This window comes from Myotis daubentonii, chromosome 18 (assembly GCF_963259705.1).
Source record: "Myotis daubentonii chromosome 18, mMyoDau2.1, whole genome shotgun sequence".
Classification (NCBI taxonomy): Eukaryota; Metazoa; Chordata; class Mammalia; order Chiroptera; family Vespertilionidae; genus Myotis; species Myotis daubentonii.
In genome coordinates, this window is record NC_081857.1 from 44,081,814 (window position 1) to 44,101,504 (window position 19,691).

The window sequence follows — 19,691 nt, forward strand, 5'->3', positions numbered from 1 at the left end:
TCCCCTGAGCCCGGCCCGGCCCAGGCGTGTGACCTACTCCCCGGGACACGAGCTTCCGCGAGGAGGAGGAGGAAGGAAGACAAGCTCGGGGTCACCCCGGGATGGGCGCTCTCGGACCCGCTCCCGCCCTGCGCCCGGCTCGCCCGGTGCAGGCCCCTGCTCTCCCGTCCGCGGCCCTTCCCCCCTCAGGTGTGTTTACGTCACACACTCCCCCCAGCAAGTATTTCCTGCCCCCGAAGACGGGAAGGGACGCCCGTCTGCTGTGAGAAATCCTGTGACTTTCGTCCCGGGCATCAACCTGACTGTGACTAAGTCACTACACACGAACTTACCGTGACAATCGGCATGGCGCCTTTGGGGACGAGCACTTTCTGCTCGGTGCCTCCGGGGTGGGGTGGGCGGTCAGCCTCGGACGCTAGTGGGAGGCAGGTGGCCTGGGGCCCTGGAGATGGGGTGTCGCACCAGGAAGAGTCGGGTCACCTTCCCGCTGTGGGACGTTGCGGGAATAAGACACGAGCGCACACGTCCCAGGTCGGTGACATGAGTCAGAACAGAACAGAAGTGTGACGTCGGATGGACCGACTCGGGGCCCCTCCCCACCCCTCGCGGTCACACTGGGCCCCGGCCACCCCCTCCCCAGGTCCTTGCCGTGTCCTCTGGGCTCGGCCAGCTTCTACGGGATAATTGCAGTCACCGAGAGATGGGGGACGGGGAACGAGCGCGGACGTGCCAAGATGATCCTTGAAATTTCCCAGGCGCCCGAGTTCCCCGGTCCCGGGCGCGGACCGTCACGGAGAGCTCAGCTCCGACGCTGTGGAGGCCAAGGATCCGGGTGTGGAAGGAAATCCGTGTCTGAACAACAAAAGACAAGACAAAAGAAACGAAGAAAAAAACTTCATGGAAAGGATAAAGTCAAGGTTAATTTTTACTTATTTGGAAATGCAGAAAGGTAGCAACAAGCCCGTTTCCGTAGTGTAGTGGTCATCACGTTCGCCTAACACGCGAAAGGTCCCCGGTTCGAAACCGGGCGGAAACAACTTGTCCACCTTTTCTGAGTTTTACAATAAAGACACTCTGCATGGCAAGTTTTAAAATAGAGCTCACCACGCATAACTAATCATCTCTGAATTGATGCAGAAAGTTCAAAATTGAAGTCATGTTTTATTACCCAGTTATGACCTCCATACATTGCAGGGCCTTTCTCCAACTCTACCGCAGCCACCCTCAGCCTGTCCTTAACCCCATCTCTGCTGTCCCTTCCGTCATTGAACTGAAAGGCAAAGGGGTCTAAGAGATAAAACTGGTATTTTTAATATACATGACTTGGATATGGAAGGAAGGAAGGAAGGAAGGAAGGAAGGAAGGAAGGAAGGAAGGAAGGAAGGAAGGAAGGAAGGAAGGAAAAAAAGGGAAAGAAAATATGTATGTGTCTGATTGTGATGGTTTTAACCATAAAAAGCACCGCTGCCGACAGAGCTGAAGAGGAGCAGGCGAGGGGACGGCAGGTGGATGAAGCATAAGCGACTCGCGGAGACTCGTGGCGCTCAGAGTCCGCCGCCGCCGGACACACCTCTCACCTCCGGGGCCACCCCTGCTCGTGAGCCCGCGTCCTCTTTACTGAAATGTCTATGGAAGGCTTTATGCCACTTTTTCCTCAAGTCGGGTTTTTTCTCTTTTTTTTCGTTTTTCCTTCCTTTGAAGAGGGGGACAAAGAACGTTGGTGTCACTGCTGAAGATTAAGAAATGAAGCCAACATTTAATCCCAGCCTTACATGGGGGGGGGGGGGGGGGCTATTTCCCACGTGTGGGTGCTGCAGCAAAATTACGTTGAGGAAGAGAAAAACAGCCGTCTTGGCCCGTACGGGGATCGAACCCGCGACCTTGGCGTTATTAGCACCACGCTCTAACCAACTGAGCTAACCGGCCAGCTGCAAAGAAGGCCGCTTTTGCTTAGGAAAATAAAAAGTTTGCTGACATTCTTGCGTGCTTAGAAGTAAAGGATGTCTCTTTCCTCTTTTCAAAGCAGACTTTCTTTAGCTCGTTTTAACGACGACTGAAGGGCAAGAGGGGACACTGAAGCTCAGCGAGGAGAAACTGAGGGCCAGGGCCAGGGAGACCAGGGGACGAGAGGGGAGAAAGCCAGGAACAGGGGGGAGGAAGACGCTGCATATCCAGGTGCGGCTTCGCCAGCTCTGGACGCAGACGCGGGCGTCCCTGCCCCGCGTAGGTGGATCCTACGGACGCTTGACCGGGAAAGGCGTCTGCAAAGAAACCCGAGCTCCTGCGCCTATAAACCTCCAGGCCAGCCCGGGGGGCAGGATGGAGAGGCCCGGCGCCCCCCGCCGAGGACTGGGCAGCATGGCCCTGGGCCCTGCGCTGTGGCTGGGCCCTCTGCTCCTGGCTTCCCTCGGGGGGTCCTCAGCTCCAGGTAGGAGGAGCCCGGGGTTCAGGCGGGGCTCCGAAGGGGGCTCGGCTGAACGCTGTCCCCTCTGGGCCCCGCAGCCTCTCTCCTTAGGCGCCTCGGCGAGCACATCCGGCGTTTTCAGGAGAGCTCTGTCCTGGGCCTGAGTCTGGGTCCGGGGGTGGCGGCCCGCCCTAGAGAGGGGTGGCTGGAGCAGCCCCTGGACCCCTTCAATGCGTCTGACAGGAGGTCCTTCCTTCAGGTGAGGTCGGAGCGGGGAGCCCACTGTCTACCCTGCCCTCTCCTTCCCTCTCTCCTCCGTCCCTCAGCCTCGGCGTCCTCTCTCTCTCTCTCTCTCTCTCTCTCTCTCTCTCTCTCTCTCTCTCTCTCTCTCTCCCCCAGCCCCCCCTCCATGTCCTTCAGAATGAACCCTAAAACCACCACCAGTCTGGATGTGTGCAGACTTGGACTGACTTTGGAACCCGCCCTGGCTCACACCCCGAGATATCTCCTGAATGAATGAACACCCTCACCCTTTTCCACACGTGCTCTGTACACAGTCTCCCAGGTCCTCTCACCTCGGGCAACGCCCCATCCACCTGCATGTGTTACTTATTCTACAATTATCAACCTAGCAGGTGCCTCCCATGTGCTCGCCACTACACTTGACCCTGGGATATAAGAGAGAAAACGCTGACCAAAATATCTGCTCTTGTAGGTCTTACACTCTAGGTGAGAGGACAACAGGAGGGAAATGAACCCATAAACACGCCTGGTTCAGACACTAGGAGGTGTAGGAAGAACGACCCCCTAGGACAGCGGTTCTCAACCTGTGGGTCGCGACCCCTTTGGGGGTCGAACAACCCTTTCACAGGGGTTGCCTAAGACCATCGGAAAGCACATCTATAATTACATATTGTTTTTGTGGTTAATCACTATGCTTTAATCGTGTTCAATTTGTAACAATGAAAATACATCCTGCATATCAGATATTTACATGACGATTCATAACAGTAGCAACATTACAGTGATGAAGTAGCAACGAAAATAATGTTATGGTTGGGGGTCACCACAACATGAGGAACTGTATTAAGGGGTCGTGGCTTTAGGAAGGTTGAGAGCCACTGAAAGACCGGGAGGAACAGGGAATAGAGAAGAGAGGTCAGACGCTCACAATCCCATTTCTTCCTCATCCACTCCCAGCGGTACTGGATAAGCGACCAGCACTGGGCCAGCCGGGATGGACCTGTATTCCTGCATCTGGGGGGCGAGGGCAGCCTCGGGCCGGGCTCAGTGATGAGAGGTGAGAAGCAAGGGTGGGAGAGACGCAGCTGGGGAGCCGGGGGAGGGCTGCGAGGGCTTCACCCGCCTCACACGCCCCTTCCACCCTCTTCACAGGGCACCCTGCAGCCCTGGCCCCAGCCTTGGGGGCCCTGGTGATAGGCCTGGAACACAGGTTTTATGGCCTGAGCATACCTGCTGGGGGCCTGAACACGGCCCAGCTCCGCTTCTTGTCCAGCCGCCATGCGTACGTTGGGATGGGGAAAGGGTTTGGGGTCATGGGACTAGAGATGGCTCCCCTGCCTGAAGTTGACCTTGAGTCTTTGGTTCATGGCTGTTGTTGTTTTTCTGCCTTTCAGTGTCTTATTCCCTTTCCATCTCTGGGTCTCTGTCCCTCCCCATCTCTTTCTTTCTCATACCTTGTCTTCTCTCATCCCGTCTCACTGTGATGACTGGTCCACACGACCTGGCCTCCTCTCTGAAGGTCAGTCCCCTCACTGGCCTTCAGTCCATGCTCCAGAGGAAGCCAGAGTGATTGGTAGGGCGCAATCCCAACCACCACCCTTGCTGCCTCAGAGCCCTCACCTCTGCCATCTCATCACAGTAAAGTCCCGTCTTCGCAGTGGCCCCGAGGTGTGACTGGCTCTGGCCCGATCCCCCTCTGACCTCCACTTCCTCACACTCATACGGCTCCACTGCACAGGCATCCTTGCTGTTCCCCACACATCCAGGCTCTGCTGTCTTGAGCCTCTGAGCCCTTCCCCTGGGCTCCCCCCAGATGTTGCATATTCCCCCTCCCCTCCTTTAGGGCACCCTACTCCGCCTGCACCCCCTGCTCTGACCCCTCACCTGCTCCATTCTCCACACACTTGTCTGGAATCCTCTCCTTTCTCTGTCTTACCCTTGTCTCTGTCTGTCTGTCTGTGTCCCTCTGTGCTACTCCCTATCTTCCAGTCTTTTCACAAACTTACCTGGTTTCGCACTGCAGTGGGGTGGCCCTGACTGCAAACTGGTTCAGGAAGGTTCAGGTTCCGGCGGGAAGAAAGCACTTAGAACAGACAAGAGGAGGTCAGCCGGCCCAGCATCGCTTCTGTCCCCCCTGCCCCGTGCTCTCACCCACCAGCCAGGACACCCTCTGCCCGAGGACCCCCCTTCTCTATTGTCTGGTTTCCGCCTGCCCTGCCCGAGGCTTTCCGCTCCCGCTACTTGGAAGCAGGAGGGCTGAGGCTCCCCGGGGGCCTCCCCAGGGGCCACTTCCGGACATGGATGTGCGGGTGACGCCTTCAGAAACACTTCCTGGGGAAGGCGCCCTGACTCCTGGCCAGACACCCCTGCCCCGTCCAGATAGAGGGGTGCCCCAGGGATTGCAGAGGTGACCGACGCCTCCCCTTCGCCCCAGGCTGGCCGACGTGGTCTCCGCGCGCCTCGCGCTCTCCCGCCTCCACAACGTCTCCTCTTCCAGCCGCTGGGTCTGCTTCGGAGGCTCCTATGCCGGCTCCCTGGCCGCCTGGGCGCGGCTGAAGGTCCCGGGACCCCTCTGGGCGGACACGGGGGGTGGGGTGGACTCGGGGTCCCCATCTCAGGGGACAGGAACACCCGTCTCCACAGGGCCCGGTGCACAGGGAGAGGGGCTCGCCTAGGGCCACGCGAGGCGAGCGAGCACAGGGCGGAAGATCGGGGGTCCCAGCCCCCGTCCGCCTGACAACCCCCCCCCCAACCCCCCCAGTTCCCGCATCTCCTCTTCGCCGCGGTCGCCTCCTCGGCCCCGGTGCGGGCCGTGCTGGATTTCTCCGCCTACAACGAGGTGAGGACGCGGGCCTGGCCCGGGGGGAGCAGGGTCTCAGCGTCGGGGTCCCTGACGCGCCTCTTCTCCTCCGGCGGTCGGACCACAGGTGGTGTCCAGGAGCCTCACGAACACGGCGATCGGCGGGTCACCAGAAGTAGGAGTGGGCCGGTCCCTGGGGGCTGGAGAGGGGAGGCGTCCTTCAAATGGGGGCCAGAGGGAAAAGTGCAGCCAGCTCGGCGCCCGGGTCTGGGGAGGTGGGACCCCCAGAGATGCTCGGACCCTAGGAGGCTGGCACGGAGGAGGGGCCAGGACGTCGGAAGGGAAGAGCTTCAACGGGGGCAGGGCTGCTGTGGGCGGGGCCCGAGGAGCGTGGACCTATCAGGAGGTGAAGCTCGGTGTGGGGCGGGGCCTGAAGAGTTCACCCTATAGGAGGTGAGGCTCAGTGTGGGGCGGGGCCTGAAGAGAGTCGACCTATCAGGAGGTGAGGCTCAGTGTGGGGCGGGGCCTGAAGAGTGGACCCTATAGGAGGTGAGGCTCAGTGTGGGGCGGGACCTGAAGAGTGGACCCTATAGGAGGTGAGGCTCAGTGTGGGCATTCGGGAGCTCAGGTGGATGATGGTCCTGGAAGAGACAGGCCGGGCCCAGGCCCTGGTCTCCGCCGACAAAACCTTTCTTCCCCGCAGTGCCTGGCAGCGGTGTCCACGGCCTTCGCGGAGGTGGAGCGGCGGTTGCGCGCGGGAGAGGAGGCCCGCACGTCTCTGAGGGCTGAGCTGGGCGCCTGCTCGTCCCTGGGCCGCGCGGAGGACCGGGAGGAGCTGCTGGGGGCGCTGCAGGCGCTGGTGGGGGGCGCAGTGCAGTATGACGGACAGGCGGGGGCGCCGCTGAGCGTGCGGCAGCTCTGCGGACTCCTGCTCGAGGGCAGGCGCAATGGCAGCCGCCCTGTGCCCTACCACGGGCTGCGTCGGGCGGTGCAGGTGAGCGCCCCAGAGCACGGTGGGCGAGTCTATAGACAAGGGCTCCGCCCACCCCGCTGTGCAGTCCGGGGCAGCCTGGAACCCTTTCCGAGCCTTGTTCTCTTCTCCTGTCAAATGGGGAGGACAGGGCCCTGGGGAGGTGAAGTGAAGGGTGCCTGCGATGGGCTCACACACGATGCAAAAGTAGCAACGAGGCTATCTCTCCTGTCTGTCTTGTTTGTCTTATACTCGGCGCCTGCAGCAGGGTCTGGCACACAGCAAGTGTCAATTAGTATTTAGACTTGAAAGAAAAAATATAGGTAGCCCTGAGCACAGAGTTCTTCTGAAGCCCAGAACCCCCACCTTCGGAACCCACAGTTGCGATCCAGCCGTTACTTAAACAGCGCTATCTGCACAGGGAGCTGTGTGAAGTGTTTCACATGTGTTACTTCAGTGAATTCTCACAGTAGTTCTAGGAGATCGGCACTGTTACTATCCCCGCTTACAGAGGAGAAAACTGAGGCCCAAGATAGTATCACTCGCCCAAGGTCTCACAGGTCATAGGTCCAAGTCATCTAGTACCTGAGCCTCTAACCCACAGGGACCCAGACGCCCGCCCCCTCTGACCACTGACTCCCAGGAGAACTCAGGCACTCCCCCTTCTGACTTCTCACCTTTGACTTTTAGGGACCTAAGCTGCCAGACCCTGGCTTGCAGGTGGGAGGGGAGACATTTATGAATGTATGTGTGTGTGTATGTATATTGTCCCTCAGGTTGTCATGCACAGCATGGGCCAGAGGTGTTTAAGCTTTTCCCGAGCAGAGACATTGGCACAGCTGAGGGTCACAGAACCCCAAGTGTCCGGCGTGGGTGACCGGCAGTGGTTGTACCAGACATGTACTGAGTTCGGCTTCTGTGAGTGCCTGGCCCAACCCTCCTCTGATAACCTTTAAAAAAAAAAAAGCCTATTGAAGTGATAGGTGATGGGCAATAAGCATTTATTTGTGATCAATAAGAATACCTGTATGAGAAGTACTGATTCAGGCAGAAACTTAAATAGTTTTCCAATTATGAGACAAAGGCAATGGTTATTTATGAGAAAGGAAAGGGAACAATTGCATCAACAGAAGGAAGGCATTTTTTTCTATTGGTCCAGATAAGCTAACGTAGTACATGAGCATTCTAAACGTTTTAATTTTCAGTCCATCACAGCCCTGTCGTTCTGGGCCATCACTGTCCGGGGTGCAGGAGGTGCCTCTCCGACAGGGCTGTGAATTCATTGGTCATTGTTGGGAGAGCTCAGCGATTAACTGCAGGAGGCTGGGGTGGGGTTTATACCCCACACTTACAGATATCTCCCTCCAGATGTCACCTGTGAGGACCCCACATGTCCTTTCTCCAAACTCCCAGCACTGCCCTCCCAGCTGGAGCTGTGTGAGCAGGTGTTTGGGCTTTCAACCTGGTCCACAGTCCAGGCTGTGGCTCAGACCAACTCCTACTACGGTGGCCAGACCCCAGTGGCCACCCAGGTGCTGTTCGTGAATGGTGAGTATGCCCTCAGAATCTGACCTCAAAGTCTCCAGCAGGCCCCAGCTCAGCACACCATTTCCCCTTTCTTCCCAGGGGATATGGACCCCTGGCACGTGCTGAGTGTCACTCAGGACTTGGGGCCCTCCGTGTCAGCCCTTCTCATCCCCAATGCCTCTCACTGCTTGGATATGGCACCTGAGCGGCCCTCAGACACCCCCAGCCTCCGCCTAGGGCGCCAGGTAAGACAACAACAAAAAGCCCTGGATGATTTACATTTTCATTTGCATACTAATGTGCATGCTCCTGCCCTCACTAGTACTGGGATCTGACTTTAAAAATTCTTCCACCTCTTTACAGAGCATCTTGCAGCAGCTGCAGACCTGGCTCAAGATGGCGAAGAAGAGCTTGGTTAGGGGTGGGGTCTGAGCCCAGCACCCTCGCCACTCCCTGCAGCCGACCTCAGACTAGGACATATTTGTTCACTGGACAGGAGAAAGCAGCATGTTTACGAAGAGGAAATTCTCAGAAATTGGCATTCAGCACCTGTTCCACATATAACTGACTTGTGTATGCAACCATCCTCACTCCCAGCTAAAACAGCTCTGTTACAGACAAGAAGTTCTGCAAATATAACTGGGTGATTATTCTCATTGTGGATGTCGCTATTTTAATGGCAAATGTCAGAGAAATGTCACTGTTCATGCTGGTGCCCTCCCTCCACTAATCAGATTCTGACTCACATTCTGCTCTGCTGCCAGGCGGGCGCTTTCTGCAGGTCTCTCTCTGGCCCTCAGCCCGTGCCCTGCCTGCTTCATGCTCTGCTCATTAAAAGGCACCCTTAAGAAATGGAAAGACAAGTGAAAGAGTGAGTGAAAACGTGCATAATACACACAGCTGACAAAGGACTTGGGTCCAGATTATTTAAAGAAATCCCAGAAACCAATAATAAAAAGATGAGTGAATGACAAATGGGCAAAGCACTTGAATAAGCACTTCAATTTAAAAAATACCTGTATAAAAACAAAGAAAAAAAATACATGCATGGTCAATAATTACACCAAAAGGATGCCCAACCTGTTTAGTCATTAGAGAAATGTGAATTCAAACCACAGTACTACTTTACACCCAACTGAGTTACAAGCAAGTAAAACAAAACCCCCTAAAAGTTCAAAAGGTGACGATGTCACCCTGTCTAGTTTTGGAGAATTTTGGACTCAGGTTTTGAGTTACATTTGATTATGAGTCATAGAGTGTCCATATTTTTATGTTTTAACAAGAAATGTGAGAAAAAATGCACTGTGTGTGAAAATGTACTAAAAGAAAAATCATTCAAAAGTATTAGTTTTGGGGACTCCTAGGAAGTAAGTATGTGACTCCGCTATACCGTAAAGCAAGCATTCAGCATGGTGTTTCCATAGCGTAGTGGTTATCACATTCGCTTGACACGCAGAAGGTCCCGGGCGGAAACAACCCTTGCTTAAGGTCTTTTGTATTTGCATTTCTCCTCTAAATGCCTAAGCCTTCGAGGTTTCTAAAAAGTCCTCCTCAGAGGAGCACCGCTGAGACCACATCCTCATTCATGCTGTCAACCTGGGAATTTATGCAGAGACTTTCTAAGAATCACAACTCCAACTCCACCAAATTATGTTTAAAAATTAGATCCTTCCCTCTTAGCATTGCACTTTAGCAATTCTTTATGTCATCTGGGTCCAAGACCTTTTATGATATGTCGATAGATGGCAGATGATTGATAGATCAATAATAGAGTAGTAGAGGGACGATAGATAGTGGGTGATAGATAACAGATGGATAGATCCTAGGTAGACAGTCGATGATGAATAGATTCGACAGAAAGGAGAGAAAGAAAAAAGGAAAGAAAGACAGACCTAAGGACGACCTCCATCACCAGGCAGAGGCATTCCAGGTGCGGGGACCAGAACCCAACCCTCGACTCCACATCAGGCTTCCGGGTGCAAGTGCTTGAGTCCGACCGCGTCTCCAGATCTGGGCGGACCTGAGCCCAATCTGCGTCTTCACACCCGGACTTCCCAGGCGCTGGGCCCTGAGCCTGACCGGTCACCTGGCCGAGACTTCCTGGTGCTGCGGCCACTCGCGGCCAGAAGTCGTCAGCTGGGCGCCGAGCAGCTCGGCGTCAATAGGTTCACTTTCCGTTCCATTCCATTCAGCACAGACCAGTCCCGGCTGGGAGGGCCACGCGGTGCGGCTGTGTTTACTTGGGTGTGTGATGGAGGTAAGTCGGCGAGACAGACACGCAGGGAACCCGGCGTCTAGGCCTCGCCGGTAGGGTGTGGTGACCGCCAGCGGTTCCGCCCGACCTTTCCAGGGACTGGCCTCGGACTTGGTTCCAGGTGCGCGCCCGGCTGGCGGCGATCCCTGGTGGCCAGGAGGGAGCCGCACGCTTCCCGGGGTCAGGACCATGGACAGCGCGCCCTGCATTAGCCGGGCCGAGTGAGGGTTTTCTGGGAAGGAAATCGTTTCAGGTACCTGGAGTTGGCGATGTGTGTGTTTGGTTCACATATATTTTTTTAAATTTTTATAAAAGCCTGAGATACCGGACACATTGTTTCTATCTGATTGAATGCAGGCTGGAAAGCGGGCTCGACCCCATCGGGGAAATACTTCACGTCCGACTGCTGGTGCGCCCGCGTTTGCCCGGCACCGCACCGGGGGGCAGGGGACAGGGGACCCGGGTTCCCGCTGCCCAGCGAGACCGCCAAAGGGGATTCACATGACCCGAATTCCCGCGCGTTTTCTCAAATCGTTTGGGAGAAGTGTAGCTCTTCTATACCGAGATTGGGTCAGACCAGGTCTCCAATTCTGTGTACTTTGAGAGGACAAAGGGATCCGAGGCAGAGACTGTGGTGTGTGCGGTTAATAAAAGAGCTATCAGTTGCCTACGTGTTTTTATGTTTATTTATTATGTCACCCTGAGGATTATGGCCCGACTGTCTTCAGCCTCGTCTTCACATTTCACAGCTCCTTTCTCTCCAACACACTGTCCTGTTTGCAATCTCTCTAGTTTACCATGGATTTGTACACATGTTATTGTCCCTCCTTAAATACTCTTCTTTACTGATTAGCGTCTTCTCAATCTTCACTTTTTTAGAAAGAACTTCCCAACTTTCTAGATAAATCTTCATATTTCTCTTAGCACTATACCCTTCTCATTGCAAATTTTGTGTTAATTTGAACGATGACTCGATTTCTCTGTCGCTCTCACTAGAATATAATTTCCAAGAGATGTAATGCCCTGTTTTGTAAATCTATGAAACCCTAGTACACCATGCCTAGTACACACAATAAATCATTTTAAAAATAGATTTTTATTGTTCAGAAAGGGAGAGGGAGAGAGAGAAACATCAATGATGAGAGAGAATGTGGGTTCGATTCCCATAAAGGCCACAGGTGTGTTTGTGTTTAGAGAAACTCGATTCCTAACCGGCAAAAAGCAGAGACTAACCTATTCCGGGCCATGTTCTCCAAGTTCGGGTCCATCGCTCTTGCTGTCCTTTAATCCACTCATGACCCAGCTCAGTGCCCCTAAATTCGACGTGTCCCCGACATGTTTCCTTTTCTTTCCTCCGGGAGCAGTGGCTGAGCACAGAGTTGAGGGGGCCGAGGACTCAAAAGTGGGAGCTCTGCCCCGTGGAAAAAGAAAAGAAGCGGAAAGGATAGCTGGCAACTTCTTTAAAAGCTTATTCCATTTTAAATGGTCTTTCCAAAGCACCAACTAATCTATTTTTTAAATCAACAAGAGATACGGCGCAAAGGAAATCCTTAAAAGGCTGTTCTTCCCATGACTCTGAAGACTCTGATTTAACCAGCAGCCCACATGGCCCGGGAGGAAGCACCGGGAAGGATGGCCTGGCGTCCGATGCTTCCTCTCCGTACGCGTCTTCCCAGAGACCCCGATGCACAAAGTGTTGGCCCGCCCGGGACAGGTAATCGCCCACCACTTGATCCCAGAGAAGGAAGAGCAGACAGACCTTCATGCCTAGGTCAAGGCGCCTGGGAGAAGGAACTATGTCACCACAGAGTTTAGATGATGCCTCCAGCACCTGGGCCCCATGGTGTAATGGTTAGCACTCTGGACTCTGAATCCAGCGATCCGAGTTCAAATCTCGGTGGGACCTTGTTTTGTTTTTGGTCCTTATTTGAACTGCACTTCCCCTCGCAACTCATTCTCTTACTCGTACAAATCCCCGCACCCAAGTTTATTTCTGATTCTCCCACCTCACACTTTCTGAGCCCGGTGTCTGCAGTCACTCAGCCAAAGCACAACTTAACACTTGCTGGGCGCAACTTCTTTCTTGGGGCGGGGAGACGGGGGGGGGGGAGGGGGGAGGGGAGGGGAGGGGAGGGGAGGGGCGGGGGGGAACGGCGGGGGAGGGAGGGCGGGGGGGGGGAGGGGAGGGACCTCAAACGAAAATGCGCGCAGAAAGCACCCAAGCTTACTGGAACCGGAAATCTCTAGAAAAAACCCGTAAACGGAGGAGACGGAAGGGAAGGTGGGAGCGGGAAGAGCGAGAGGAAGTTTGTTGATGGTCGTGGCCGGAGAAGAGTGGGGCTGGATTGTAGAAAAGGGTTTACCCCTGGACTATGGGCCTGAGAGAGTCGCTGTCACTGTGGCGAGAGAAAACTGTTCGCAGGCAACACCACATAGGGATGGAGCCCACGTTCAGAGATCCAGGTGGGTTGACCAACCAGCAGCGATGGTCAGTGGTCAGGGGACCTGCGGGTCCGAGTTTGCACACGCTTTTCTGGTTCAGGAATCGGAGAAAGCCGGTTCACAGACGCTGCCCCGACCTCCCCTCGTCTCCCCCCGCCGTGAACAAACCAGGGGCTTCGTTAGAATTAAATAACAAAGTTTTATTCAAGGGTCTTACGCGAACTGCAATTCTGGAAATACTACCAAGAGATACCGAGAGTGTTTTGAAGAAAATGTTGAGCGTTTTTATAGTAAAACTAGAGGCCGGGTGCACGAATTTGTGCACGGGTGGGGTCCCTTGGGGTGGCCTGCGGAGCTTGTGCCCCCAGCCTGCAGCCCCACCTGGCACCCCACCTTGGCCTGGTGCCCGCCCCCCTCACCTGCTCCACCATCCCACCGTGGTCCCGCTCTCTGGGGGCCCATCCGGCAGGCAGCACCTCCACTGCCCCCGCTGCCAGCACCGCATTGCCAACCCCGGCCATAGCCTGCACCACTCCTTGGTGGGCAGCACACATCATAGCCAGCAGTGCACTCCTGGTCAAACCATCCCCTGGTTCAGAGGGTTGTCTGCAGGATTTATGTCCGGCTGGGCATTGATGCACAACTGGAAAGCTAGAAAGTTCAAGGCCTCGGGTTAGTTAAAAGTAGATGAAAATGATCATGTTGCAGCCCTTTCTGATTTAAGTCGTTTTGTTAGCTTGAGTGTAGTGTCTCTATTTTTTCCCCTCACCAGCAAGGGTGCCCAGAACTGTGTGTCTCCCCCCACCCTCCACCCCCCGGCCCTGCAGACCCTCATGGGGTGGACCGATTGAAGGAATAAAGAGGTATCTGAAAAAAATCTGAAGTACATGTTGATTAATATAAGTATCTCTCAGCACAAAGAGGATTATGGAGTATTTGTAATATTTTGTTTCTTGGATGCTGGTTACACTGATGTGTTCAGTGTGAGAAAATTCAGTGAGCCATACCCCGATGTTCAGGGTACTTCTCTGACTATATATAAACTTCAGCAGAAAGTTTAAACACACACACACACACACACAAAAAAAAAAAACAAACAAACAAAAAAAAAAACTAAGCACTGTGATCATCCAAAGACAGCATTATTTGAGTGAAATACAAGTTTCTAAGTGGGAGAAAATATTGCAATACAAAGGCCTCAGAGTGAGAAAAAAAATACCTTCCATAACTCAATAAGAAAAAGAAAGACAAGTCAGGAGAAAATGTTCAGAAGATGAGCTTCCCAGACAGAAAAAATATCTTTCATTGGTCAAGGACATTGCATTTGCTCCTCATAACAACCCTGGGAAGAAACACAAGGACAAAAAAAAAAAATTGGAAAAAACATATAACAAGAGTCTGAAGGCGTTTATCCATAGTTACCCAATGGTCCCACTTCTAAGCTTCAATCCTTGAGAAACACAGATGGAGATAAAGATTTTCATACAGATATGTTCACCTCAGCATTGTTGAGAAAAATATTGGGAATGTATAAAGTATAATCAGTTTAAAGGAACAAATATTTATGAGCTTAATGCATTCACTATCATTGACACAAAATAGGCATGAAGCATGTGGTCCCTAAGTGTCCTCTGTTCAATAAAATACATGGAATTTTCAGAATTATATTTGTAAAGAGTATTTGTTGCCATGGAAACAAGTGCATGAATGTAAGATTAAACAAAAATATATTAAAATATGTATATGTAATATATGCATGTAAAATAAAATTATTTTAACAAATCCTTTCTGGGTGCCTTCTATAGAAGGGTCAATGCCCACCCACCCCAGCTTAGTTTTTTCTATTTCCATTTTTCATCACGTGACACCATAGGACATGACACACAAGTGTCACAGGTGGAGATGAGCTGGTCAGAAACCAGCAGGACAAGCAGACTCTCAATATGGTCCCGATCACCACCTGCCACGGTCATGCCCTTGTTTGATCTCATCTCTGGAGGGTCTGGCTCAACCTGTGACTTTCTTCTCACAGAATATGATAACTGTAACAGGGAGTGAGTCAGTGTTCATGATTACGTGAGTAAGTCCTATGACATACAGTATCACCCATTTACTTTGCTGAAGCAACAGCATGGATACTAAGACCTGGGTTTGAGCTCTAACCTCGGTGATTTGCTATGTGAGGGAGGGGAAGCCCGGACCTTAGAACCTTTCGGGTTTAAATCCCATGTCTCCCCTCTACTAACAGGTGGGCTTGGGAAAGCTTCTTAACATCTTTGTTAAGAATCGACATGAATTTCACAGTCAGTTCTACATCATTGACTCATTTAGACGATTTTTATTTTATCGACCAGTTTAAGATGGCTTATTTTTCCAGTGAGGCCTCTTCCAAGGCACCCATACAACCACACGGCAGAGAGCTGTCTACAGGGAGTCGCTCTTGTCTCTCTCCTTTGGGATGGTAAGCAGTGCTAAGGAGCACGCCACAGCTCACTCACAGGCCGCCAATGGGCTGCAGAGCAGAGACCAGCCCAGATACCTGCTCTCTTTTGCTTTCTTCCTTTGTTCTCAGGCCCAAGAGACTTCCTGCCCTGCCCAGACCCCCAACCCCCACTCCCGGAGACATGAGCATGGAGGAGTGGTTTGAGGTACAAATTAAAAGGAAAATGAGGTGTAAGCTTTGGTTCCCTAACTGCATTTTTGCTCCTACTGGAGGCAACACAGCCTATGTTGTAGAGAGAAGCAAGGTTGCACCACCCTGCCTGGCCCTAGTTCTTCCTGACAAGTCATCCCTTAAAGCCAAAAACACTTGAAAATTGGCATTTGTAGGCACAGTGTGGTGCGATTCAACTCATCCAGTGAGGTGGGCCTCAGACTTAGGTCCCACATGTGGGTCTGGTCATTGGTCCTCAGCTGGAAGCACACATAGCCGTCCTATCAGACACCGTGAAGAGGGGTCTGTGTACAGACCGGAGAATGGTGGACAAAAAGGCAAGGCCCACCTGACTGCTCCAAGCCTGGAGGGTCACTGGGCAAGAGCTTCCCTTTTCTGCAATGAGGAGCGGGCTCTTCTTCCAAGAACCCACTGAGGAACAACACAGCAAGAATGAGGACTCAGCGTCCCCAGGGACCAGAGAAAGGGGCTCACTTCTTAGAGCCAAATAAAAGCTAAGACTTTGAATCCATTCCTCCTCCCAAAGATGCAAGAGGGTGGGGCTGTACCTGCTGCCTCCCGGCATGTCCGTTCCCAGGGGAAAAGCAGGAGGTAGTGTACTGACTGAACCTATGAGTGATACAGAGGGGAATGGGCGGGGGGGGGGGGGGTGAGGGGGGGGTGAGGGGCGGAGCGGGGGGGCTCTGCTCAAGTCCAGAGGTTGCTTTCTGCTGTCACCACTAGACATCCCGGTGCTCCACCTTCTAGACAGGATGAGGACCCACGGGTAAACATAAAGCTCTAGCCTTAAATCTGGGTATTTTTTACTTTAGAGAATTAGAGGATATGAAGGCTCTTCCCAACAACACTGAGGTCCGAGTCAGGGTGAGGGTGAGGGACACAGCTATTTCCTGTGGGCATGATGCCTTCGGGAATGCCCTGGCTCCCGACTCTTTGGGGTTTTGGGCTTGGCACCAATGGAAAATGAAGGGACTGCTGGTCTGAAGGACCCTCTCCCAAGGGAACCCTGGGCAGGCGGAGAGGGAATCCCTAAGCCAAAGCTACTGCCTGTCTGAAGTGGTCTAGGGGCAGGCAGGCTGTGAGCTAAGGGGGCCATGGCAGGGCCTCCAAACATAATCTTTCTTGCAGAAATACTGGGCCTCCCCAAGGCAAAAGGGGTGCCCTGGGGGGTCAGGCCCTGGGTGTTCTGACTCCAGCCTTTTCCGAAGGGTGTGACGGCATGCTTGGCCCCACTGGGCATGGCTCTGATGGAGAACACTCCAGAGTTGGAGCTCATGTCTGGGACAGCCATGCTGTCTCCAGACTCCCCACAGTCCATAGGGGTCACTAACCCCCCAAAAGCAAAAGGTCGTGGGGCTGTGATGCCAAACACTGAGGCCTGAGCCCCATTCTGGCGGGGCTGGGGGACAACCCCAAAACCAGTGGCACTAGCTGGACCAAAGGGAAAACCTGCTGGGGTGCTGCCTGCACCTGTCTGGATGCTGGCAGGGATGTGGAAGGTGGAGGCAGAGGGTGTCAACACCCCGAATGCTGACCATGTGGGGCTGCTGAAGGCTGGCTGAGCTGGAGCTGGGGCTGGGGTTGGGGTTGAGGGGACCACTGCCGAGTTTCCTAACACAGAAGAGCTCTTGAAGCTTGGGCTAAGGGCTGGTTGGTGGGCCCCTTGCCTTTGCCCACCTGAAGCCCCAAATGCAGGCCGGGCCGTGACTCCCAGGGAGAGTGGGAAAAGTGGCTTTGAGCTTGACCCCAAAGGAAGTGTGAATGCTGGGGTTGGCTTGGAGATGCCCGATGGCAATGTGGGCTGGCTTGGGGTGACGAGGGCCGAGGCCGACAGAGGGCTGCCCTTGCCCTTAAAATGGGCGGTGCTTTTCCTAGGGGATATCTGGGCAGCGCTGGGAAGAACCTGGCTAAAGATGTTGACTGCATTTACCATGGGAATGGTGGGAAGCTGGGGAGGTGGGGAGGTGAAGCCTGTGACTGGGTTCGAAAGGTTGTCCCTGAAGGCATGGGGAGCCCCAGGGAGGAAAGTGTGAGAAGGGGAAGAGTCAGAGTACGTGTTGCCTACGGTCCTGGTAACACCTGCTCCACCAAAATCCCAAGGTGGCTTGAAAGAGGAGCCTGTGGATGTGCTGACGGGGGCGGTGGAGGTGGCTGCAGAGCTGGTCGTGCCCAGGTTGTGGAAGAGGAGGGTAACAGCAGGAGGACCTGGAGGAGACGGCTGCTTGAAGGAGAAAGGAGTGATCACAGGCCTAGTTTTAAGCGGATCGATGCTGCCAAAGATGGGCTTGAAGGTGGGCATTGGGAGGCCTGGAGGGGGTCGGGCTGCAGTCGTGGCTGAGATTCTGGAAGGTAAGGAGACTGGAGCCTCATTGTCAGGTGGGGGCCTCCAACTGGGCTTTGAGGTGGGGTCAGCAGACGTGGCAGCAGGAGGTGCAGAGGCAGGAAGATGGTGAGCTAGTCCCCTCACCACTCCAAACACAGTCCTTTGTGCAGAGGGTGCTGTGGGGGTGATGGCAGGTGGGCCTGGGGGCCTGGAAAATGAGTCAGCCTGACAGGCGGAAGGTGGCCACGTGGTGTCAGTGACAGATGAGGTGGGAGGAGCAGGGGTCAGAAGGGTGACAGCAGCTGTGGGCTCGGAGCCTGCAGAGGGGCCTGGAAGGGGTACTGGCTGGGAGCACCCGAGTGGGGCCAGCAGGCTGGGCGTCTCCGGAGGCGAGTGGACCACACTGGTTCCCTCTCCCGCAGGCACTGGGGGGGCGCGTGGACCTGGAGATGCCGCCTGAGGATCCGTGCCCTCGGCTGGAGCGGTGCCTGCAGAAGGCAGGGTGAGGGACAGGGGAGGCAGAGCCGGAGACTGAGCGTCAGGTGCAGGGTCTGCGGTGGCATCCTTCTTGGTTCTGTTGCTCCACGGAAGCCCAGCTTCTGTCCCCGAGGCCAGGTCCTCAGCAGGGACTGCATAACCAAGCTGCGGGGGTGGACGCAGGGCCAGCGGGGGCCCAGGGCCAGTGAGCAGCCGTGGAGTCGCCTCACCTCGCGGCCCGGGGCTGCCGGGCGCTGCCGGGGACTCCTCCGCGGCCAGTGGGCCTGGCAAGTGACGCTGAGGACCGCTTTTCTTTTTCACCGGCCACTCGGGCATCTGGAGGGGCGCGCGTCTCTTCCAAGGCTGGGAGAGGCCTCTGGCGGAGCTGTAGGAGCTTGTGATCGCGTTCCTTTTGGAGCCGAGGGGGCCCCCTGGGTGCGAGCCGGCCAAGGAGCTCAGGGAGCAGGAACTGGGCCTCCTAGCCAAGCTGCGGCCCAAGCTCAGAGGCCCAAGGCTGGGCACGAAGGAAGCGAGTTTCCCACTCTTCACCAGAGGCTTAAACGCAGATGCTCTGGCTTCTGGGCTCCCCCTCTTGCTGCCCGGCCTGTCGGGGGCCTGGGACGGCGGTCCCTCCAGCCTCCACCTCACCTGCTTGGACTCTCTGAGGACCCTCAGCACCGCCTCCTTCGCACGCGAGTCTGGGGGCGTCTCCGAGGCTGAAGCCCCTGCGGAGCGGATGGTGGGCGCCGGGGGCGTGGCGGGGAGCCCTCGCTGCGCCAGGGGCGTGATCTTGATGGTCACGGGGCTCCACACCGCCCTGGGGTGCCGGAGCGACCAGATGGTCCGCTTCAGGTAGCTTTCCCACCAGTCCGAGGGGCGCGGCCCCACGATGGAATGCTGGGGGCGCCGCATGGGGAAGCGGCTCCAGGCCTCGTTCGCGACCCACGAGGCGGGGTTGGCGGGGTCCCAGTCCCGCGGCCTCCTCCCCGGTCGGAGCCGCGGCGCAGGGTGGGCGCGATGGACGTGCTGAACCCTGTGGAGCTGGTGAAGGGCCTGGGAAGGCTGGCGGGTCACGGTCCTCTGCGGCCGGTCTGCGCCCCCCTCGGCTGGGGGTGGCGGGGGTCCCTGTTTGCCCAGGAAACCGCCCATGCGGAGCAGCGAGGCGACTCGGCTACTCTGAGGACGGCGTCGGCCTCCGAGGTTTCCTACATCCGCCGGCTCCACCGAGTCCCGGCGCTCAGGGTTCGGTGACGGTTGGGATCCCGCGCGAGGGAAATGAGAGGGTGTTGGGGCGCCCCGCACCCGCGGGGCCCGCGCCAGTCGAGCAGCGTCAGCGGGACCCGGGCGCGCGGGGCCGCGGCAGCCCCGCGGGCTCTGCGGTTTGGAGGCCTGAGCTATGCGCTCAGCCGAGGAGAGGGTTCCGAGGGGACGTGAGGCGTGAAGGGCTGGGCCCGGGCGTCGCGCGGATCCCCGGAGTCGGAGCCGGGAGAGCAGGACTGGACACCGCGCAGCCGATGGCGGGCGTGCGCAGTGCGCCAGGTGGGGCCGCGCGTGGCGAGATGGCGACGTGGCTGAGC

The 19,691-nt window shown here is 55.5% G+C and overlaps 2 protein-coding genes and 3 non-coding genes across 5 annotated transcripts; 3 read left to right on the forward strand and 2 right to left on the reverse strand.

The window, feature by feature from the left end:
* Nucleotides 1–963: 963 nt before the first annotated feature.
* On the forward strand, nt 964–1,036 carry TRNAV-AAC (transfer RNA valine (anticodon AAC)). The gene has a single exon. It is a non-coding gene; the product is annotated as a tRNA-Val (tRNA).
* Nucleotides 1,037–1,852: 816 nt separating this feature from the next.
* On the reverse strand, nt 1,853–1,926 carry TRNAI-AAU (transfer RNA isoleucine (anticodon AAU)). Its single transcript has one exon. It is a non-coding gene; the product is annotated as a tRNA-Ile (tRNA).
* Nucleotides 1,927–2,315: 389 nt separating this feature from the next.
* On the forward strand, nt 2,316–8,600 carry PRSS16 (serine protease 16). Its single transcript, XM_059674449.1, has 12 exons — nt 2,316–2,428; nt 2,503–2,663; nt 3,605–3,704; nt 3,800–3,929; nt 5,082–5,205; nt 5,409–5,486; nt 5,575–5,622; nt 6,151–6,441; nt 7,194–7,335; nt 7,786–7,965; nt 8,044–8,189; nt 8,308–8,600. The coding sequence occupies exons 1-12, from the start codon at nt 2,320–2,322 to the stop codon at nt 8,374–8,376; spliced, it is 1,578 nt and encodes a 525-aa protein (XP_059530432.1). The 5' UTR covers nt 2,316–2,319; the 3' UTR covers nt 8,377–8,600.
* Nucleotides 8,601–12,032: 3,432 nt separating this feature from the next.
* TRNAQ-CUG (transfer RNA glutamine (anticodon CUG)) lies at nt 12,033–12,104 on the forward strand. Its single transcript has one exon. It is a non-coding gene; the product is annotated as a tRNA-Gln (tRNA).
* Nucleotides 12,105–16,070: 3,966 nt separating this feature from the next.
* Nucleotides 16,071–19,293, reverse strand: POM121L2 (POM121 transmembrane nucleoporin like 2). Its single transcript, XM_059674411.1, has one exon. The coding sequence runs from the start codon at nt 19,261–19,263 to the stop codon at nt 16,198–16,200; it is 3,066 nt and encodes a 1,021-aa protein (XP_059530394.1). The 5' UTR covers nt 19,264–19,293; the 3' UTR covers nt 16,071–16,197.
* Between the last annotated feature and the right edge of the window lie 398 nt (nt 19,294–19,691).

What these genes read in the sequence shown, in the direction of transcription:
- PRSS16 (XM_059674449.1), top strand. Translation starts at nt 2,320, where the DNA reads ATGGAGAGGCCCGGCGCCCCCCGCCGAGGACTGGGCAGCATGGCCCTG. An exon ending in CGATCGGCGGGTCACCAGAA is followed by an intron (nt 5,623 to 6,150) that starts GTAGGAGTGGGC and finishes TCTTCCCCGCAG; the next exon opens with TGCCTGGCAGCGGTGTCCAC. An exon ending in GGCTGCGTCGGGCGGTGCAG is followed by an intron (nt 6,442 to 7,193) that starts GTGAGCGCCCCA and finishes ATTGTCCCTCAG; the next exon opens with GTTGTCATGCACAGCATGGG.
- POM121L2 (XM_059674411.1), bottom strand. Translation starts at nt 19,263, where the DNA reads ATGGGCGGTTTCCTGGGCAAACAGGGACCCCCGCCACCCCCAGCCGAG.